Source organism: Ceratotherium simum, chromosome 5, assembly GCF_057802395.1.
Source record: "Ceratotherium simum simum isolate JZ-2026a chromosome 5, ASM5780239v1, whole genome shotgun sequence".
NCBI classification, from domain to species: Eukaryota; Metazoa; Chordata; class Mammalia; order Perissodactyla; family Rhinocerotidae; genus Ceratotherium; species Ceratotherium simum.
This window is the reverse complement of record NC_141904.1, coordinates 15,104,001-15,127,171: the sequence shown is the minus strand read 5'-3', so window position 1 is coordinate 15,127,171 and position 23,171 is coordinate 15,104,001. Positions and strand designations below refer to the sequence as shown.

Sequence of the window (23,171 nt, the reverse complement as noted above, 5' to 3'; positions counted from 1 at the left end):
ATGAACAACAACAAAATAAAATACGATCAAATCAAGTCCTTGAACATTGAAAAGAAAAATGCATTAATTAGGGTTTATCTGAGGAATTTAAGGACGATTCAAAATACAAAAATAATTAATTAGTTAATAGGTAAACTATTAATGAAGTGCAGTATTTTAATAGATTAAAGAAGAAAAGCCATATGATCATTTTGCCTCAATAGAAGCCAAGAACAGGATAAAATCTGACATCCATGCATGACTTTTAAAAAGCACCAGGAAACTTTCTTAAGCTGACAAACGATGTCTCCCAGAGCACACAGCAATCATCATACTTAATGTGAAACATTTGAAACATCCCCATCAAGACCAGGAATATGATGTGGAAATCCATTGTCACTGTTACTATTCAACATCGTTCTGATAAGTCTAACCAATGCAGTGAAACAAGAGAGAGGTATTTCTACTGTGAATATTAGAAAGGAAGAGGCAAAAATATCACAAGGTGTAGAAAATAGGATTACCTACCTAGAAAATCCAAGATAATTTACTGAAAAACTAATAGAACTAAGAAGAAAATTAACCAAGGAAGCAAACTGAAGGTTGGAGTTAAACAACTTGCCAAGATCACACAGGTAGCAAAGAGCAGAGCCGCGACTCTAACGTGGGTCACCTGCCACCACAGCCAGGCTCAGAGCCTTCACCTGCAGTACCTCCCTCTCCATAACTCTGGGAGAGCAGAGATCTCAGTTCTTCGGTGGTCTGTTTTCTGCACTCCATGTAACTCTTTTAGAAAACACAAAACCAATGAATCAGAGCTTACCTTCTAGCCAGAAACCTGCAGTTAGTCAATATCTGAGGTCTTAGCAGTGACAAGTTTTTCCTGCTATACTCTCTGATAAATCACCTCCTAATCTCCCAGTTCCAAAACACTGCGGGAGGAAATCATTGGCAGAAGGTTAATGTGAAACTTAAGACGTTCCCAGGAAGCTCCTCCCTTTACTAAGTTCCCCCAAACACAGGGACTGGGGACAATAAGGAGTTCACATGATTTTTCGGGTGACCCACACACTCATCCTGCCTGTTCGTGGGTCTATCAGGAGGGTTATAAGGCAATGATTTCACCTGGAGAAAACCGTATCATAGCATAACCCTGGAGCCAACAGATTATGCACCTGAGCGGTTTAGCTTCAAGCTAAACCATGGGCAAAGACTTGGGAAAGTTTCTTCACCAGACAACCCTGTAAGTTGGTCCAAAGGTTGCAAACACAAAGTATGATTAAAAGAAAAAATCCATCACCACGAATAAGCAATGGACAAACCAAGGTCCTGGTGATCTGGAACAAGAATAGATTCCCCAGTGTCTGTTACAGTGACTTCAGGAAGGGTCCTTTTGCCCTGAGTTCCCCCTTGTGGGGTATGAGTTTCCTCCCAGTCTCACGAGGTCAGCTTCATTGCCCTCCACTGATGTGGCAGTCTCTACATCTCCCAAGATAGTGTTCTCTTGTGGTCTCCTCCCCATTGCTCCTGACGTGAGCACTTAGTAATCCTCTTCGGAGCTATCCTCTGCTCAGGGAACCACCCATCTTCACTCTGGAGCCTTCTTTTGGCCATGGACAGGTATCCACAGTTCCCTCTGGATGCTCTGGTGTGAACAGGGAGGTCCCCTCCTGAGCGGACTTTGGATCCTGACACAGCAAGTCCTACATCAACGGAATTAAAGCTGTCCCACTCATTGATGGTATTGGGAGAGGTCATTGAGAAGACATGACCAGCAGTTGACCCTTGGGCTGGACCCAGGCAATTAGAGGCTCCCTATCCCCTCCCCTGTCCTTGGAATGTGTGTTCGACTTGCCTTCCCCATTCCCAGAAGCTGCCCCAAGGATACAGCCTTGAGATAGAAATGTGGTGTTGAGACAATCCGGATGGTATATGTGACTGATCCCAGTTAAGGCCTCTATATAAACTTTTAAGATTTGGCAGGTAGGTGAGTAAATCGTCTTGCGGCCAGCCAAGACATACCTCATAAGTAAGTTCCCTTGCTTATTAAACCTTTCACCTACCAATCTGGAGTGGTCTGCCTCTTTCTTCAGTCTCTCCCTACCTTTCACATTCAGGGGCAGATTACACCTGGGAAGCTCCCGGGGAGGTTGGGAAGCAACAGATGGCTTCTTCTTTTCTATGTGCCTGAGGCTCCCCAGGAATAGCTTTTTGGGTCTCACACACACCTCTTCCTTTTGGAGCCGAATTTCTTCTCTGGACCTCATCAATTTTCGGCTCCGGTACCTTGGCATCATTGCAAAGTTCCCTGGCATTGGATGGATCAGTTGTTCTTTCCTTACAGAGGAGAGGGGAGGCAGTGCTCCTGCCCTCACTCTGGGGTAAACAGAGAGCTCCATTTGTGGGAGTGATACCTTCTGAGTGCCTCTGTCTCAGATGGGTCACATATTCTAGTGCCTTCTAACTGCTCGCACAATGGCCAAGACCACTGAACAAGTGGTCAAGGCAGAGAGCAGTGAAACAGTTGGTGGTCTTTGTCACAGGGGTGAAAGGGAGCATTCAGGATGCAATGAAATCCCAAGCACAAGAAGTAGGACCTATCTGACCAAGAACCAAGTAGAGGGTATGATGGAAAGAGCACTGGGCTTGGAGTCACGCATCTACTCATCCAGGCTGAGGGCACCAGGACAAGTCCCTAAACTGCCTGGAGCCTCAGTTCCCTTGTACTGTGCAGAAATAACTGACCTCAGGCTCATGGTGAGGATGAAAGGGCCCTGTAAACCAAAGAAGCAATTCTCACTTTCCACCACGGAAAAGAGGAGAAAAATGGAACATTATTACTGCAGATGGTATTTGGACTCCCTGATGACAAACATTAAGTTGTTGTTGTTGCTGTTGTTTTCAGATGATTGAAATCTGTTTCCCAGTGAACCTTGAAGAAGTGAATCCTCAGCCCTGTGTGCGAGTTGATGAGGTGTGCACAGAAGCCGGCAGTCAGTCACTGGTACCTGGGGCCTTTTTAGGACCACAGTTCTTCCCGAATCTTTCTGAGGAGGACTCCTGTCATCTAAGTCACTCTGCCAGGAACTTCCCAGGATGCCCAGATCCATCTCTTGGGCCTTCCCTCTGGTGTGACCGGCAGAACTGCCTTTCCTTCCTTCTACTCCCCTTTCTGCCTTGTTTGGGCAGTACCACACTAACTTTCTCTCTGTGTGGATGGATCCCACAGCAGCAGCTCCTAACCTGGACTCCACAGATCCTCAGGGGCTCCAAGGATGGGCCACAGCTTGCATCAGTACCTTCACTCTGGATGCCCCTTATCCACAGCTTCTCCTACATATCACCTAAGGAATGTCCCTGCTCTTTGACCCCCCATGACATTAACTCTGTTCAAAATTCCTCCAAATGTCTTCACCATACAATCTCAGGCCTTCTCCAACCAGCCAAGCAACCCCTAGGAACCCCTGTGTAGATACCTGAGTAGAGATGTACAAAAAGTGATTTATCTTTGAGCAACACGTAGGTCTGAATACACTGGTGACAGTCATATATGCATCCAGATATTGTCTACTTTCCTAGGAGTTTCTGCCTCCTGTGAGAGCGTTCTTTCTTCCTCCATTACAATGTAGGCCAGACTTGGTCAACCCAATGGACTGTGGAGCCTGGGTAAATGTTGCTGAGTGATGAGACCTTAGGAAATGTGGATTAGTTGTTGCCCCAAATAAATGAACAGGATGGGAAAAAACTCTGAATCCAGTGTTCTATTTTACAATGCTGTTCCTTGGATGTTTGGAGCTACTGCAAAGGAAAGGCAGTATAAGGAGGAAAACCATGGAACCATGGAGCAGAGATTTCCCCAGCTCTCCAGCCCTATGGATAACCTCTAATAACCTCAACTGCAAACAGTGCAGTGTTTGGGCCTAGACTCCCTCTGCTACAAAGGATTTGCTGCACCAAGAAGGAAAAGTTAGAGGAATTTTTAACAGTAAATGTTTGTTGAATTGAATTACACGTGAAAAGTACACCTCCGATTTCTGTAGCTTCTTTGAACTCTGATTTCAGAGTTCAAAAAGGCAAGAAGGAAATAGTCAAGCCAACAATACTTGTCTTATTTGCTTTGGAGCCTTTGGAACCACAGTTCCGGTTTTTAACGTATTTATTAAGCGAGTGGGACTGATAAACGTGTTAAAGCATGCAGCTATTAATAGGGCAAAACCAAAACTCAGAGCAATATCTTATCCACATTGCCGATGCCTTTCACCACTGTTCTGAAGCTGGAACGAAGACTGGAGTGTTGGGTTTACATGAATAGCGAGAAATAGCTGGACAGAGGCAGTTCACTGCAGAGTGAGAAATAACCAGAGCCTAACACTTGGGAACCCACGGGAGAATCATTGAAGCACATGGAGAAGTGACATTATCAACGTTAAGTCTTGAAAAAAATTTTTTTACTAAAAATCAGTGAGTTTGTGCCAGAGTAAAATCCCCTTGTCCCGTGGCAATATTAAACTGTTCTGCATTTCTAAGACAATGGTTCCAGCCTTGCGTTTCCGGTGATAGTGCTTTTTGTTCTCCACTCAACCATACCCGTTAAACACACTTCCGTTTACAAAACCTTATGTAGCTATCAAGAATGTGTTCCTGGGTTTGTTCTGGAAATTACTACGTTCACACATGTAATTTCCCCTCTTTTTAAATTTACTTGCAGATAAAAGAGGGAATAGGGGATAAGGGCAGGGAGATAAGTGAAAATAATTGTTCTCAATGAAGCAATTGTGCCCCAGACACCACTCTTTCGGGCTGGAGAACAGGGTCTGCCAGAAGCCCACAGAAAACAGTGAAACCAGCCTGAGCATGGATGACTGTGTGAGGGGGCTTTGCATTAAGCTCTATAATAAGTCAGGATTTAGTTTCTTCTTCCTGTAAGGAATTGGGAACATCTTGGAGCCATCTATGCCAGGTGTCCCCATGGCTCAGGACCTTTATAAAGACTGAGTGGCTATAAGAAGGAGCACTTGCCCACGTGGAACTTCCCTAGGAGGAAGGGAGGGTGTTGAGATCATGATGGTGCACATGGAGGGACTTCTTGAGTGAATGGCAAAGTTCTAGCCACCTGGTGATCTGGGTGGTAGCTACAGGGGTGTTCACCTTACAATAATGCAGTAACTATACATTTACCTTGTGGGTAAATGATTCTGTGTTTTATTTTATTTTATAGAAAAACATAAAGATCCAGTGATTACAGTCTCCTAAATGTTTAAGTCAGAGACTTACTCAAAAAGCAAAGGTATAAATTCTCTGTTACATAAAAACTCCTATAAATCAGTAAGAAACTAAACTTCAATCTAGTAAAAACTTAGGCAAAAGCTATGACCAGGCAGTCCACAGTAAAAGAAATACAAATAGATTTAAATATAGGAAGACACTCAACCTTACACATAAGATAAAGTTGCCCTGAGATACTATTTTTCATCTTTCAGGTGAGCAAATGCCTGTAAAGTTTAATAATATAAGGTGTTGGAAAAGGTGTGGAGAAACAATCGCTGTTACACATTGCTGGGAACATAAATTTGTACAACCTCAGCAGCTACACTTATCAAAATTATAACCCAATATATCCTGTGTCTAACAATTCTATTACCAGGAATTTATCCTAGAAATCTAGTTGCACGTGAGCGACATGACATGTATTTTCATTTTCACTGTTTTTATTTCAAACGGTTAGAAACAACCTAATGTCCATCAGAAGGGACTGGTGTAATGGGTTAAGATACACCCATACAATGGAATAATGTGCACCCATAAAAAAACAAGACTTTTATATATGGACATGGAATCATCTCCAAGATATATATTTTAAGTGAAAAAAAGCACAGTAAAAAAGAGAATGTGTGGTTTGCCACTCTCTTTCTCAAAAGAGAAGAGAAAAAGAGAAATTCTACTGATAACGTTGGTTGACTCTAGGGATAGGAACTGAGTAACCGGGAGACAGAGATGGGAGAGAGATTTTCACTGTGTGTACCTTGTACTATTGGAATTCTTCACTATGTGAATATATAAGCAGTTCAAAAAAATAAAATTTAAAGAAAAACAGTTGGGTATCCCCACAATGGCTGATGAACACAGACTTATGATAAGAGTTCAGAATTTTGATAAATTACTAATGAAGAATTCAAGAAATCACCAGGAACTTCCCTCTTTGTGTTCAATAAGTCAGTACCTAGGGAAGCCCAAAATGGACAGAGAAAAGCAACAGAAATGCTTCGGAATCCTGTGATGTTCTTCTTTCTCCACATTCTACGTGTTAAAAATAAAGATAGTATGGAGCCAGTCCAGTGGCGTAGTGGTTAAGTCTGCGAGCTCCACTTCGGTGGCCCGGGGTTCACAGGTTCGGATCCTGGGTGCAGACCTACACTCCACTTATCAAGCCAGGCCGTGGCAGGCGTCCCACGTATAAAATAGAGGAAGATGGGCACAGATGTTAGCCCAGGGCCCATCTTCCTCAGCAAAAAGAGGAGGATTGGCGACAGATGTTAGCTCAGGGCTAATCTTCCTCACCAAAAAATAAAAAAACAAATAAATAATGAAGATAGTGGTAGGCGTTGTCTCTACTCGCTAGATGGGATGCTGCCTGATTCATGAATCATTGAATAAAAAGCCAATTAGATCTTCTAAATAAATAAATAAATAAAGGTAGTGGTGACATCATTTCACAATGTTCTTTCTTGTTACCATACTTTTGTATAATACCTTTAAAAATTGATTTTGAATCTTCTTTGTAATTTCACTACTGTAATTTATATTAAAATTTAACTTTCCAGATTTATTAAATTACCAGGATGGAGTCAACGCTTTCTCCCAGAAGGTTTGGAGTAATTGGTAGTTGTTGATTTGGCAAGAATTAACACCTTTACATGTTAATCTATCACATCCAGAATCATGGACTAGTTCCTCATTTACTTAAATATTAAATTATTTCCTTTAATAGAGTTTTAAATTTTCTCTATCAAAGTCTTGTGCATTTTTTGATAAGTTAATTTCCCAAAATGTTATCATTTTTGTTATTGCTATGTTGTTGTTCTCTATCATTTTTTCCTCACTGGTTATTATTGTTTTAGAAAAAATGCTACTGATTTTTCAAGTTCTTTTTGTAGCTGGTAAACTTTTGTTGATCTTATTTATTTGTATGAATCTTTTTGTTTTGCTTTTTCCCTTTCTATATAAATGATCTACATATAAATGATCTGCAAATAACGATGTTTCCTTTCCAACCCTTATACCTCTTATTTTCTTTTCTTATTTTATAGCTTTAACCAAGACCTCCAGTAAGCATTATATTAAACAATATCTCTGAATCAAATGTCCCTTTGATTTTTCTCTCTTATTACTATGGGGTTCCTCTTATTTGTCACATCACTATCATTGGAATTTTATAGTTATTGATATTATTTTATTAATATTAATTTCCCCCACTGTACTATAAGCTCCATGAAAGCTGGAATTATACTTGGTTTTTCTTACCATTGTATCCCTGGAATAGGGCCTGAGACCTATTCATCTCAATGAGTGGCCAAGGCGTTATCTCTGCTTGCTAGAGGGGATGCTGATGTGATGAAGAAGAATTAAAGAAAATCATCATAGATGAGGACTCTGCTTTTCTTGCCTTGCTTTTTCCTCTCCTATTCTAACTACAAGCTTGTTAACACTCAGGGACATGTGTATCACTCAGGGTATTTTGGTTTCCAGCACCAAAACTCACGCTGGCTAAACAAGGGAGATAAGGAGATGGGGAATTTGGGATTAGAAGATGAAAGGAAGGCTGAAACACTAGGCTAAGAAAAGAGCAATTCTGGGGCTGAACAATAGATAGTAGAAAGTCCTCACCAGTTTTGTCAGGGTACTGCCGCTGCAACTAATGAGCACCAACCATTTTCCTCTTTTTATCTCTCTGACCAGGATTCATATTCCAAGGAAGGAGCATCCAACTGGTATAACCTGAGTCATATGACCGCCCTTGGACAGGTGAGGGCAGGACACCAGTGCAGCGGATGTGATCCCCAAAGAATCTACTCCCGGAAAAAGGAATGGATGCTTGCAGACCGAAAATCAATCACCTCTACAACTTATAAGTTTTGGGTTTCCACCATTTTAAAGGTTCACCTGCAATATCACCATTTAGGACACCAGGATAAACTAGAAACTAAGGAAAAGATTTCAGGAGGGAATAACAGGGTGAAGGGTTGTTCAAATGGGAGCAAGACATCTCTGAGAATACCTTTTTATATAGTTTTGACTTTTGAAACATGTAAATATTTTATACATTCAAAATTAAAAGAAAAAAAGCAAGACAAGGAAGTGAACATAAAATATACACCGCTCTACACCTTGCTTTTTTTACTTAGTATGAAAAGTAACTCAGTAACCTGAAACTCACTCCATATCAGTTCATGGGGATCTCCTATTCTTAAGTGTAGAACTCAGTGGTTTTTAGTTCATTCACAGAGTGGTGTAACCATCACCATAATCTACTTTTGGAACATTTTTATCAGCCCAAAAAGAAACTCTGTATCCATGACCGGTCATTATCCTCATTATGCCCCACTCCCTTCTCCCAGCCCTAGGCAACCAATTTTCTACTTTCTGTCTCTATTTATTGGTCTATTTTGGACATTTTGTTTAAATGGGAATCATACAACATGTGGTTTTCTGCGTCTGGCTTCTTTCTCTTAGCATGATGTTTTCAAGGTTGATCCATGTTGTAGCATGTGTCAGTACTTCATTTCTTTTTATTGCTGAATAATATTCCATTATGTGAATATATATCTTATCTATCCATTCATTAGTTGATGGACGTTTGGGTTATTTCTACTTTTTGGCTATCATGAATAATGCTGCTATAAACATTCATGTAGAAGTTTTTGTGTCCCACATTCTTTTTTAACGCTGCATATTACTCCATTGAGTGTTCGTCAACTAATTCTCTGCTGGTGAACATTGAGATTGTTTCTAACTTTTCTATTACAAATAACGCTACGACGAATACTCTTGTGCTTCTGCCTCCTTTTATTCGTGATGTGTCTTAGGATCTATTCCTAGAAGTCTAATTACTGGGTCTATATAAAGAGTGCTTCATATTTTGCAAAGAATGAGCTCATTGATTGTGACATGAGTTGCAATGTATTCTTCCAGTTTATTGTTTATCTCTTAACATTGTTTATGATGTGTTTTGTTCTGCCATGCAAAAGTTATCTAATTTTTGGATATAGTCAAAATGTATCAGTCTTTTACTATATTGATTTTGAGATAGTTACAAAGGCTTTGCTCAGTTCCAGTTATGAGGAAATTTACCCATGTTTTCATCTGGTATTTATATGGTTTCATTCTTCACATTTAGATTTCTGATCTATTTGGAGTTAATTTTGGTATATATGTATTAAGCCAAGTTTCTTTCTTTCCTTATGGATATCCAGAGATCCAACCCTATTTATTTAAAATGTCATCTTTTTCCTCAGTGATTTGAGACGCCATTTAAATCATATACCAAAATTTCATATATGTTTGGGCCTATTTCTGGTCTTTCTGTTCTATTGGTCTGTCCGTTCATACACCAGACCTACATTGTTTTAATTATAGAGGCTTTATAGTATGTTGTGATAGTTGATATGGCCAGCATGCCTTCATTGCTCTTTTTTGGGATTTTCCTGTCTGTTCTAACTTATTTCTCCACATGAACTTTAAAATCAATTTAGCTCCAGAAAAACAAACAAAATAAAATATATATTGATATTTTGATTAGGATCATGAAGTTACATAATAACTTGGGGAGAATTGGCATCTTTAAAATGTTGAGTCTATCTATCCAAGAATAAGAGATGTTTTTCCATTAGTTCAAGTCTACATTTGTATCTTTAAGTGTATTTTAAGATTTTCCTCATTATAGGTTTTGCACATTTCTTGCTAGATATTTCATTTTGTTGTTGTTTATATCATGTCACTCACTAGTAATTGTGTATGTGAAAACTATTGGTTTGTATGTTAATTTTATATCTTGTTATCTAATACATTACTTTATGTACTTATTTTACCATATTAGTTTTAGTTTTGATTTCCTTTTTTCCACCTAAACTTTTGGGTCATCTGTAGATAGATGCTTCTTCCTTTGCAGTTCTGACTCCCCTCATTGTTTTCTTTTCTCTGATTGTCTTGCTCTTTCCACCAATATATTAAAACGTAGTGGAAGTAGTGGGTGTCCTCTTCTTGTTCCCTAACTTTGATGGAAATGCTTATAGTGTTTCCCTATAAAACAAGGTGCTTGATTTTATTTTTTAAGTGAGAAATGGGCATTGAATTTTGTCAAAGGTCTTTTTACCATCCATGGAGAAAATCATGTTTGTCCTTAGATCTATTAAAATGTGAATCATCTGAACAGACTTCCTAATATTGAACTATCTTTGAAGCAGTCACGCTATGTCATCTCAAAATGTGCTAGATTGTTTGCTAATATTTTATTTAGAACTTTTACATCAATATTCAAATATGTGATTGGTTTGTGGTGGGTGTTTTGCAATCTTTATCAGATTTAGGTATCAGTGTTATACTTGCCTCATAAAAAAGAAGTTGTAAACTTTCCTTTATTTTCTATATTTTGAAACAGTTTAAATAATATTAGGGATTATTTGGCCTTTAAAAATTTGGTAGTTTCCTCCTGAAACCACCTAGGCCAAATGCTTTTTTGTGGGAATAATCCTTTGATAACTTTCTCTATTCCTTCTATGGAAATTTTTTTCACTTTGCATCTCTACAAAGTATGATGAGGATGAATTTCAGTAAATTCTATTTTCCAAGGAAATTAATGTTTATCAAATTTATTTGTACCAAGTTATGCAGAGTAATCTTATGTTTGTTTGTTTGAACATCCTGTTTCAGACTATTTCTCTCTTTTATTTATTTTTTGGTATTTGTGTTTACTTTCTTTCTTGATTGGGTAAGCTAGAGGATTGTCTTCCTTTTTGGGAACCACCATTTATTAACTCTATTATAATTTATTTTACATTTAATTACTTTCTGCTTTTATTAAGAATTTCTATGGGCTGGCCCCGTGGCTTAGCGGTTAAGTGCGTGCGCTCCGCTGCTGGCGGCCCGGGTTCGGATCCCGGGCACGCACCAACGCACTGCTTCTCCGGCCATGCTGAGGCCACGTCCCACATACAGCAACTAGAAGGTTGTGCAGCTATGACATACAACTATCTACTGGGGATTTGGGGGAAAAAATAAATTTAAAAAATCCTTAAAAAAAAAAAAAAAAAAGAATTTCTAGGGGCCGGCCTGGTGGCACAAATGGTTAAGTGCACGCGCTCCACTGCAGCGGCCCAGGTTTCGCCGGTTCAGATCCTGGGCACGCACTGACACACCACTTGTCAAGCCATGCTGTGGCGGCGTCCCATATAAGGTAGAGGAAGATGGGCATGGATGTTAGCCCAGGGCCAGTCTTCCTCAGCAAAAAGAGGAGGATTGGCAGATGTTAGCTCAGGGGTGATCTTCCTCACAAAAAAAAAAAAAGAATTTCTAGGAAAAAAACACTAAATATCAGAATTCATGAGATTCAATTAAATCAGTAATAAGGGAAATCCATAGCTTTTAAATACTTTATGTAAATAATGAGAATTAAAATAAGTGAATTAAATATTCAACCCAAAAAAGAAAGCAAGCAAAAAATGGAAGGCAATAAAGATAAAAACCCGAAGTCCTAGACCTTTTTCAAGTCACATGCTGACAAGATGGAAGCCAACTGCTACATCATCCTAGGTTGGCTCCAGGATCTGGCCTGCTATGGGATGATGAGATCCTGGAACAGTCCTTGGATTCCATGACTCCTGATCCAAACTGCAGAGCAACCATCTCCTCGGGTGGCCCAGGCATTTTAACCAGAGACAGAACAGAGGTGTAATTTTTCCACACTGATGTTTAAACATACTTTAATACTAGCAACCCATTATGCAGCATGAGGGGCAGCATTTGTGCAACACAATCTAAGCGAGTAATTAATACTGAGCGGAACTATGCCAAAAATGACCTGTACACAGTTACTACAGTCACATTAAAATTAAAGCTAAAGCTAAAATATAATATGCCAAAGTCAACAGCGTTATATTAATCTCAGCAATTAAGTATATAATTTTATGTTTACCAATCTTAGTTTTTAAAGTAATTTACTTCCTGAAATCTTATGTACCACCTTCAATTCCAATTATATTCGACAGACATTAAGAGCTGACCATGGAAAATATTTATAATAAATGTAAAGAAAGCATACATAACTATATATACAATAATGACTTAATTTTTTAAAACAAATATAAATATACTATATTTTATTCACCAAAATATTTACAGTAGTAGTAACTCCCTGAAGGCAAAAATCCCTGTCTTACTCATCTTTATGGTGCCATCTTATAGAAAAAGGCCTGGCACGAGTAGGTGTTTAATAAGTGTTTGCTGAAAAAATGAAAGTGAGTGATATATGTCTTCCAAAAAAGGTACTCAATCAGGTAAATATACAAAATTTTAATATGTTTGCATCTGAAACATACAAAAAGGCCTAAAGACAAAGTCCATACCTAATTAAAATTCTCTTACATAATTTCATTATTAAAAGTTAAGTCTTGAGTCAAAAATCCAACTCTAAAAATATGGTCTCAAAGATCACATATCTACACATAACATGAAGACAAGGAAATTGTCTCAGGCTGCATCATCATCATCCACTGCAGCATAGATGGCTTGATTCCTCCTCTTAATTTTCTTTCTTGGTTCAGGTTCATGTTCATCACTTAGTCTCTTCAGTGGCACCTCAGTTAAGTCCTTTCCATCTCCTGACTCCACAGCCTCACCAGTCTTCCTCTCTCTGCCAACTGGGGAACCCAATGTATCGTCAGAAGATACAACCATGGAACCTGGCAAGATCCTGACATCAGAGAAACTTCCAGAAAAGTCAGAAGCTGGATCAGAAGAAGGTTCTACCGATTGTGTATTCATGTCACTATGTGCACTTACAAGACTATCTTCATCTTCCTCTTCTTCGTCTAACATTATCTCATCAGGATTAACAGAGGACAGGGCAGACGTATCTGTGTTGTAATCACTGGGGTCTTCTCCAGAGTTATTACTCTCCACGTCATCCTGCTCTTCATATTCACCACACAATTGCTGTTCTTCCTTGGCCTTCTGAAGTCTGACATTAATGTCGGTGATGCCAAGTTGGGCACAAAATTCAGTAGTCTGAGGATTGATCCTATGAGCCAACTGCATTTGTGTCTGTGGCTTGCTTGGGTCGTAACAAGCAGCTGTCACGCTAAAGTTACATAGAACTTTGAGGTCATGATTCAGTTTTTCCAATACTTCATTCATAGCTTCTTCTGTTGCACTATAATCCCACCTATAAAAGTCCAAACCAACAGCTTTTTATATTTTATCAGCCTCAGACAGTAAATGATGAAATCTAACTATGGACTTCAGGGGCAAGGATAAAAAATAAACCACATATCTGAATTCCATTTAGTAAAAATAGTTAATTTAGCAAAGGACCATTTTGAAATAAAAACAATTCTTAGAAAAAGCTGTCCCTAAGTCACACCCAAACAAGTATAAATTACTTTAATGTGTGAACCAAATCTCCACGTATACTTAATTTGGGTTGGTGCTCAACAGTCCATTTTCTTGTAGACCTTGAATTGTTCTTACACTCATTTAACAGTAATTCCTTTGATACAAAAAAAAAAGTGGGGGGGAGAAAAATTTCATGCAATGGAGAGAGCAAGTCCTGAATAAGATTAGACTTACCTTGTATGCAGGCCATTATTTTCAGGCATATTCCACAGGCGCCCAGTCACATTAATAAGATCGTTAGTAGCCCTGAGAACAGTGAGCCATTCAATATCATACTCCAAGTAATCAGGAGCACTGGGGTCATGTTCTATTTCTATTACCTACAGGAAGAAATTGGTAATTTTAAGAAATACATATCTCTTTTTAATATTCTAAGAATTTCAATATAACAATAAAATTTAAAAGGAATTTAATTTAGTAGCCTAAAAACATTACTGTAACTTAAATATTCTCAAAGAATTCTCAGAATACATCAATTACAAAAAGCATAAATTAATAATTTAGGAAAGGAAAATTAATATTTTTTTTAATCATTGGAAGAGTAAAACTATATTGCAAAGTTACTTCATTTTCTTTTTACCTGAAGAAAGTCTCTATGTGGTAAGCATTTGTCCAAGGCTAAAAATTTGGTTTTTTTGCCAGTCTGTCCTTTATCCTTGGCCTAGACAACATGAACCATGATTTAAGAAAGAATGTTAAAACATCACAGGTAATTCATACATTGAATAGGATGGAAGTGATCTTTGTTACACATACTCCTAAATTGTGTGTCAAAGGAACAACTGTTACTTTTCCAAAACAAGTTAGTTCTACATCCACCGTGCGATGATGGGCAAGGCACTTAAACTCTCTGGGCTTCAATTTCCTTACAAAAGTCAAGGCAGAAACTAATGATGATGATAATGTTAAATCAAAGCATACACCACACATGAATCAAAGCATGTAACACAAGGATTCAAGATAACAGAAGAGCTTAAAAGTAAACTGGCAGAGCTAAAATTATACAACTTTTAGAAGAAATCATAGAAGAAAATCTTCATAACCTTGGGTTAGGCAAAAATTTCTTAGATACAACACCAAAAGTAGATACAATATAGAATGAAATACTATTCAACAATAAAAATGAAAGAAATGCTCATACATGCTACAACATGAATGAAACTCAAAAACAAGAAAATGAAAGAAACCAGATGCCAAAGACTATATATTTTATGATTACATTTATACGAAATGTTCAGAAAAGGCAAATCCATCAAGACACAAAGTAGATTAGTGGTTGCCTGGGGTTGAGGGTGGGAACAAGGGTTGACAACAAACAGACAAAGGATCTGCACACCACATCCCACTCCTGGAGGAAGGAAATGCCCATTAGCACATTAAAAACTCTCAGAAATTTTACAGAAGCCTCAGGGAAGAAATCTCTAACTTCGTTAACCCAGCATTTTCTAAACGTTCTCCCTTTGGAATACTTTATAGGAAAGTCAGAGTTCAGTCAGAATTGGAGATGAAAGGAAGAACCGCACATTTCCATAAAAGCCTAATCATAAGCACATATTTATTCTCTACCTTCCATCAAGCACCGTCATCCATGCAGTTACAAGGAAAACTCTGGGAGTCATCCAAACTCTTCTCCCTCTGTCCCCAAATCCTGATGATTCTTCCCCCCAGATCCCTCTAGAACCTGCCTCACTCTGTGTTCCCTCCTTGCCTTAAGTTACACCCTATCTTTTGCTTAAATAGCCTCCTCCACCTCCCATTGTACATGACTCTAACCCACAGCAAAACTGCTGCCACACTCATCTTTCTAAAATGAAAATCCGATTTCATCACTCTCCAACTTTCCCCATCACCTTCTGGTTAAAACCCAAACTCCAGAGCATGGCCCAGAAGGCAGTTATGATCTTCTCCCAGCTTCATCTCTCCCTACGCCTCAGCCATAGGACTAGCTGCAGTTCCCCAAATGCACCACACTCCCGGACCTCTAGCCTTTGCACATGTTGGTCCCTCTACCTAGATTACCCTTACAATCTACTTCTTCCTGGCACCATCGATTCCTTAGGAAAGCCCTCTCTAACGCTTCTTCTCCCTATCCACATCCCCATCTCACCACAGTGTGCCTTAGGTACTGCCATGGTATCCTAGCTTTTTATCACAAACCTATTACACTATTTTATAACTACTTGCTTGCCTCTTCCCCCCACTGGATATTGAGCTATTCACAAAAGGAAAGTTATCTTTGATTTTTTTTCTCTAATTTTACAACTGTGCCAATATTGCCTAGCCCATAGATGTTCAAAAAGTGTTTGTTAAGTGAAAGAATAAATACTTTATTTTCTACCTGATGCTGCATCAAGGCTGCAAATTTCACATGAAGGTGTGCAGAAAACCAATAAGCAGGTTTTAAGTGCTCTAAAAGCTCTGAGGCAGCAGGACTTCCTAACGTGTTATTTTCCACCTCTTGTCGGAAAAAAGATTTAGTCTTAAGAAGTTGCTTCTTATTTCCATAATGATATATACTTCTGGGCCAATCGTGAGATAAGAATATGTCCATAGGCTGCTTCAGCTTGAACGGAAAAAGAAAAGAAAGAAACCTCTCAAAAACAGATTAACCAAAGGCAATCCCCTCCCTTCTCTCCACCACCACACAACCACTTACCCACTGAGATCTCTAGATTTCTGTGTAATTCACTCTAAGCGCACTCTATTTAATGAAGTCACAGAAATACTAAGCTACTCACTCTTCTAGGCAAAGAGAAACCACTTTCTCTCTGCCTCACAAACCATCCTCATCTTCCACGGCAAGGCAGGTCTACAGAGACACACTCTGATTAGACTGCCAATCAGCTATGGTCTTTAGCACTGAGTTTCTAAAATATATAATAACCATTGTTCTTTTCCCTTTTAGTAAAGAAACTACTGTTTCAAGATCCAGAGACACCAGATTTCATGAGAACTTTAATGTGATTAATACAGTAAACTTAAAGATAGATTCCATTTTTTTTTCTAATGGACTCATATAGTATACACCAAAAAACCCTCTGTTAACTATAGAAATTACATTAGAGGTATTTAAAGAGGCTGGTGTCTTCATGGAGAGGACACAAAATATACTCCTTACTTCATTCATCTCCAGCACCTTTAAGTAATCTGAAACAAAAATACTTGGAAACCACAGTAAAATAAAATAACTGTTTAAAACAATACAAAATAGAAGATAGATATGACTAACCACTGAATAACTGGTATGGGCAATAAGTGCAATGAAAATTCAGAGAAGGGTGATGACTCTAAACTAGAACACTGGTTGGGAAGTAGATTCTACACTGGGTCTTCAGGAGAGGAAGCTGCTATCTAAGCTGAGTAGGATTTTGATGGATGAAAGGAAAAAGCCTTCCAGGTAAGGAACTATTATGAACAGGGCACAAAAGAAATGCCCGCGAGCATCCTGATGCTCCTCTAGAGGCTGTGCGGTACAGTGGGAAGGGCCCGGGTGCAGGCAGGCAGGCTCTACCACTCCAGTACTTGGGAAATCCTGGGCAGGTTCCTTAGCTATCTGAGCCTTGGCCTCTCACCTTTAACGTGACGAAGTTAGAGCAACACCCATCTCACAGAATCTGAGTGGCGATTATATGAATTATCATGTGTGAAAACTGCTTAGCCAAGTGTCGAGCATGAGTAGGTTCTCAAACAAAAACCTAATTTCACCTACTCTCCAATTAAGCCAGTGTTTTGATATCACCTTTACAATGTTCCCATATCCTCCATCATCTTTACTATATTTATTTTCCATTTAATACCATTATTTAATTACTATTATTTAAAATAAAATATTTTAGTATTTTCTTTAAAGTATCACTTTATTCCAATATATATTCTTTAACCTTACCCTAAGAAATAATATTTGAAATCATGGATTAAATGTTTTATTTTATTATTACTCACTGAAATAAATTTATGACCATTAAAATTAAAAAATGTTCATCTGCAAACCTCCTAAAACCAACTTGAGATCCAAATTTCAGAAACACTGAATGAAGCTCTTCTTGTATTTTGATCATTTTGGTACAGAATTACTTAAAATTTTTTTCAAGTCTGCTGTAATGCACTTTTGACATACCTGTTTTAACTTATAGACTTCAATATTTCTCACATGATATACACTCCTTATTGTAGCTGCATCATAAGGGGGGCACTCAAAATGACCTTAAATTGAAGAAGAGAGAGAGGCTATATTCAACTCCCTTAAATACTGCAAATACAAATACACACACACACTTCTCCAAAACTGCTGTTTGTCATCAATGCTTTTGGTTCTTAAAAATTTTATAAAAAACACTGCTCTTAATATGCTGCTATTTTCTACTAATAAGTGATCACAAATTATAAATCCAAATAATTGGGGGGGGGGCTTATCATTTTTAAAATGAAATTATATTTAATTTGGAATACATTATTTAATCACTTGGTTTAAAACTTAAAAGATACCATCAGAAAGGTATAGAGTAAAAAGTATTCCTCCTGGAGAGTAGACCAGTGGATGCCCAGGGCTGGGGTGGAGCAGGGATTAACTGCAGGTAGGCACAGAACTTTCAGGGGTGATAGAAATGTGCCAAATTTGAATGGTGGTAAAGGGTGCATAACTCTATAAATTTAGTAAAATCACTGAATTGTATACTTACAACGGTATATAAATTTAATCTCAGTAAAACTGCTAGAAAAAAGGAAGGGAGTCCTCCTATTCTGGTCTCCCAGCCATCAGTAACCCTACCTAGAGGCAACCACTGTTAATCAGGTTTTAGTATTTGATTCCAGGGATATCATCTATGCGCATAATGCACGTATTTCTTTATCTTTTCTTTTTTTACACAAATGGCAGTATACTTCATACATGTTCTGTGCCTTTTTTTTCCCCACTTAACTTATTATGGAGTTCTTTTCATATTAGTTACACATAGAGCTTCTTTTTTCTTTTTTTTTTTTAATGGCTTCATAGCACTACATTGTATAGTTATATCATGATATATTTAACTAGTTTCTACTTTTTGCTATTACAAACAAGGCTGAAATAAATAAATTTGCATATACCATTTTGCACTTGTGGAATATATCTGTAGATAAATTCCTGGAAGTAGAACTCCTGGGTCAGAATACTTTTACAGTATCCACAGATATTACCAACTGTCCTCCAAAGAGTGGTTTCAATTTGTACCCACACCTGCTACGTAGGAGACAACCTATTTTTGTATGCCCACGCCAACAGTTTAGAACCACGGGGAGTGGGGCGGCAAGGAACAGAACTGTGATTTAACAATTATATTGAGCATGTAAGTTTTAGCTGCCAACTTAATTTATGAAATTTTGAAATCAATGTGAATCCCAGCTATTACTTTAACTTTAAAATCAAGGTATAATTCATTCAGATATAGTGGGATGAATGAGTACAGTGTGGTATATTTACACAATAGAATACTATTCACAAATTAAAATCAATAGATTCGAGTTACAAGTATCAACATGGATTTCAAAAACATATTAAACAAAGAAGCAAGTTGCAGAAAGATACAGGCAAAATGATAAATGTATATGAAGTCTAAGACATGCTAAATAATACATTGTTTAAAGCTCTTACATATACGGTAATGATATAAAATAATTAAGTGAATGATAACACCAAATTCAGAATAGTGACTGCCTAGTGAGGAAAGGGAGGGATAAGGGGAGGACTGGGATTGAGGACAGATAAACAACAAACTTCAACTAGATCTATATCTACACTGTTTTATTTCTTAAAAATCAAAACTAAAAATGGCAAAATACTAAGACTTGATAAAACTAGATGGTGGATACACAAATAACATGCTCTAGTGTTCTCTATATTTTCATATGTATAAAATGTTTTATAATAAAAAATTAAGAATAAAATAGTTCATAGAAGAAATCCAATGAAAAAGTCAAACTTTATACTATGCTTAAGTGACTGTGGGGCAGGCAAGTTCCAAAGTGTAAAAACAATTCTCAGAACAACAATACCTTTTCGATAGTCATGAGATTTAAAAATACCAGAGATTCCACCAATTCTTACGCCTCGGTATTTTACTACACCAGCCAAACCTGAAAAATTACACAGTTAAATAAAATTACTACAGGCAAAAGCAATCTCTTTACTAACTGAATGAACAGTTTAGAGGACTGGAATTCCATGCAGTCCTAAAATTATTTGAAAATTAAGTATCACGATGAGGTTACTCTTTTACACAGTAATACATCTATATATAAGGTAGACTAGGGAAGAGAGGCCTAGAGCAGATCAGCCAAGAGACTAAGCAGAAAGGAAGGAACAAATAAGACAGAGTATATTAAGAGGGAAATAGACATAATCTGGTACCTAATGGAATATGGGGGAAGGGTGGGAGAAAATAGGGGAAAATGTCCTATGATGGATTTATGTGTTATAAATCTGAAAGTCAAGAGGTACAAGGTATAAACAACCTGTAGTTTCTATATTTCATTTCTGATTGATCATTTTCAGACCATTTCATCTTTTCACAATATTGCAGTTGTCAAAAGATGATCCAACAGTAATGAAGTAAAGAAATTAAATTTCTGAAGTTAGATTTCATCATTAGAAAAACTTGTAAAAAGTTCTGGAAAAAATATACACTGAAATAAAGAGACGAAAGGACTGTATAATTTAGAGGGACTAAAACTGAACCTGAATCTAATCATTCTAATCTAATAAATCTAAATGTAGATTATAGGAAATGCAGAGGACAAAAGGAACATGTTAAATAACATAAGAGGGGCCAGCCTGGTGGCTTAGCGGTTGGGTGCACATGCTCTGCTACTGGCGGCCCTGGTTCGGATCCCAGGCGCGCACCGACGCGCCACTTGTCTGGCCATGCTGGGGCAGCGTCCCACATGCAGCAGCTGGAAGGATGTGCAGCTATGACATGCAGCTGTCTGCTGGGGCTTTGGGGAGAGAAAGGGAAAAAAGAAAAAAAGGAGGAGGATTGGCGGTGGATATTGGCTTGGGGCCCGTCTTCCTCAGCAAAAAAAAAAGGGAAGGATTGGCATGGATGTTAGCTCAGGGCTGATCTTCCTCACAATAAATAAATAACATAAGAAATTCCAATGAGCTACATCCAGAATGCAGGAAATTCTACAAGACAAATTTTCGCATTTTCTTCAACAAATAAACACAATAGGGGCAAAGAGAGAGACAGAAAGGGGATGGTGATAGTCTAAGAAACTTCAGAATCATGACAATCAAATGAAATGTGTAGACTTGTCTGTACCCCATTTGAACAAATCAACTGTAAAGCAGATATCTTTGTGATAATCAGGAAATCTGAACACAAACTAGGCAAGAGATAATAAGGAATTATGTTACTTTAGTTAGGTATAATGATGGCACTGCAGTTGTGGTATTTTTAAAATTCCTAATCACTTAAAAATAGGTACTTAAGTATTTACAGGCAAAATAATCTGATGACTGGGATTGCTTTAAAATACTCCTCACCTTCTTCCACAAAAAAGTGTAGGGGGGTGTGAGTTGAAATAAGGATGGCAGAATAATAATGGTTGTTGAAGACGGTTAATAGGTCCAAAGATTCATCATACTGTTCTCTACTTTTCTGTATGGTTGACAATTTCTACTATTAAAAGTTTAAGTTTTTTTTAATTTAATAAAAAGAGTAGGAAAAAATAAAAGGATTGCAAATAGTGTGTAAGGTCTTTGCAGTTATACTAACTTTTGCTGAAAACACTAGATGAAGCATGGACATATTTTTATGAGTAACTACTTAAATTAACTATTTTAATTAAATTTTCATGATTAACTTTTTTTTTTTCCTTAGTGAGGAAGACTGGCCCTGAGCTAATATCTGTTGTCAATCTTCCTCTATTTTGTATATGGGACGCCACCACAGTATGGCTTAATGAGCAGTGTGTATGTCCACTCCCGAACCCCGAGAACCCTGGGCCGTGAAAGCTGAGCATGCAAACTTAATCACTACGCCACCGGGCCAGCCCCACAATTAACTATTTAAATTAAGAGACATTCCCCAAACACCATACATTTCAAGATGCTGCCCAACTAGTATTCAAATCCTGACAGGCTCTTCCATCCCATCAAACCAAGAAGTTATCCAGGAACACATACCTAAATAATAAATGTGTGGTGCCACCCAGCCACCATAGGGTAACTCTTGCAAATGATTTGAGGCTTCATGGTTTCCTCCAATGAAGATTGTGAGAACTGGGGCCTTTTTCTCTCCAGAGTAATACCTAGAACATAAGGCTAAAGTTGTCAGTTGGCATAGCAGAAATCAGGCATAGAAAAAAGCAATTAGGCATGCCTACAAAACTAGGCATAGCAGAAAAGCAAAATAAGGTCCGAAGGCAAAATCCGAGCTCATCCTAAAAAGTTAAAAAGCTCTTTCTAAACGAATTGCCCAGGACCCATCCCTGTCCTTAAGAACGAAGAGCTGCCGCCTCGGGTTTCAAGCGAGTGTACGTTTCACCAGGTCGGGTTCACCGCTATAGCCTCAGCTTCTAGAACCGAGACTAGCAAATAGCAGGCGTCCAATGAAAACTCCAGATCCTGCAATGAACCAGTCCCAGAGTCCTATCAAGCACACGGTAGATTAACCTGTCAGCTTCTCCCTCCCGGGTTTCTCTGGAGGAAGAGGCTGACAGGTTATCTGTATCTCTTCTGAAACACATAAGACACGTGAACGGAAAGAAGGAAAGTGACATTTACTAAGGGCCAGTTCCTAGAGAGACAGCCTGAACAAAGACAGGAACTAAGCGAGACAGCTAGTCAGTGGCAGAGGGGATTCGATCGCAGTCCCGGTTCTCTCCCCGCCGCTGGCCCCCGCACCGCCCGGTCCAGGGCCCGGCCGCGCCCCTCACCTGTAGAAGGTCTGCATGTGGCGGTACTTGGGCGGCACGGCCATGCAGCGCAGGTCGGCCTCGTTGCGCACCGCCTGGAAGTCGCCGCAGCACAGCAGAAGGTCTATCTGCCCCGGGCCGCGCCGCTCCGCCAGGGCCAGCGTCTCGTAGATCTTGTCCAGCTCGCCGTGGCAGCAGCCGGCCACGGCCACCCGCATCCTGCCCGCCCGAGGTCGGGAGAGCTGCCCACAAGCCCCTAGACCAGAGTTAGCCCAGGCCGGACACAGAAGATCGGTCAGCTCCCGCCAACACTAACTAACTGAGCCGCCACCACGTTGAGACTCCCGCAATATAATTCACTTCCGGTTTCCAAGTCTCGCGAGAGAGGGATCAGGAAGGGCAAGGATTCACTAAGATCCCAGGGAGCTCTCCAATGGACTCTTGGGCTTTGCCTGTCTTCGCCGGTCTTTGAGTCCTAGCAGTCTGACAGATGATAAAAAACAAAACCAGAATAATAAATAAAATCCCCAGAAATAGGAAGTTAGTTTGGTGAAATTAATCCAATCTAAACAAGTGAGCAGGTGCGATTGGCTAATTTTCTAGGACGAACCTCTCACGGCAAATTGCCTGAAAGT

General features: G+C 38.8%; 1 protein-coding gene across 1 annotated transcript; it reads right to left on the bottom strand.

Moving 5' to 3' along the window:
• Positions 1 to 12,528: 12,528 nt before the first annotated feature.
• Positions 12,529 to 22,886, bottom strand: DBR1 (debranching RNA lariats 1). The gene is made up of 8 exons (XM_004419329.3): positions 22,558 to 22,886; positions 21,806 to 21,930; positions 19,675 to 19,755; positions 17,762 to 17,847; positions 15,983 to 16,207; positions 14,225 to 14,305; positions 13,819 to 13,964; positions 12,529 to 13,414 (listed from the first exon to the last, which is right to left on the bottom strand). The coding sequence occupies exons 1-8, from the start codon at positions 22,752 to 22,754 to the stop codon at positions 12,721 to 12,723; spliced, it is 1,635 nt and encodes a 544-aa protein (XP_004419386.2). The 5' UTR covers positions 22,755 to 22,886; the 3' UTR covers positions 12,529 to 12,720.
• Between the last annotated feature and the right edge of the window lie 285 nt (positions 22,887 to 23,171).

Bases quoted from the DNA above. Each gene is read 5' to 3' on its own strand.
- DBR1 (XM_004419329.3), bottom strand. From the start codon at position 22,754: ATGCGGGTGGCCGTGGCCGGCTGCTGCCACGGCGAGCTGGACAAGATC. The intron at 19,756-21,805 runs GTATGTGTTCCT...GTAATTTTTCAG, and splicing joins ACCACACATTTATTATTTAG to GTTTGGCTGGTGTAGTAAAA. The intron at 16,208-17,761 runs GTATGTCAAAAG...TTTCCGTTCAAG, and splicing joins AAGTCTATAAGTTAAAACAG to CTGAAGCAGCCTATGGACAT.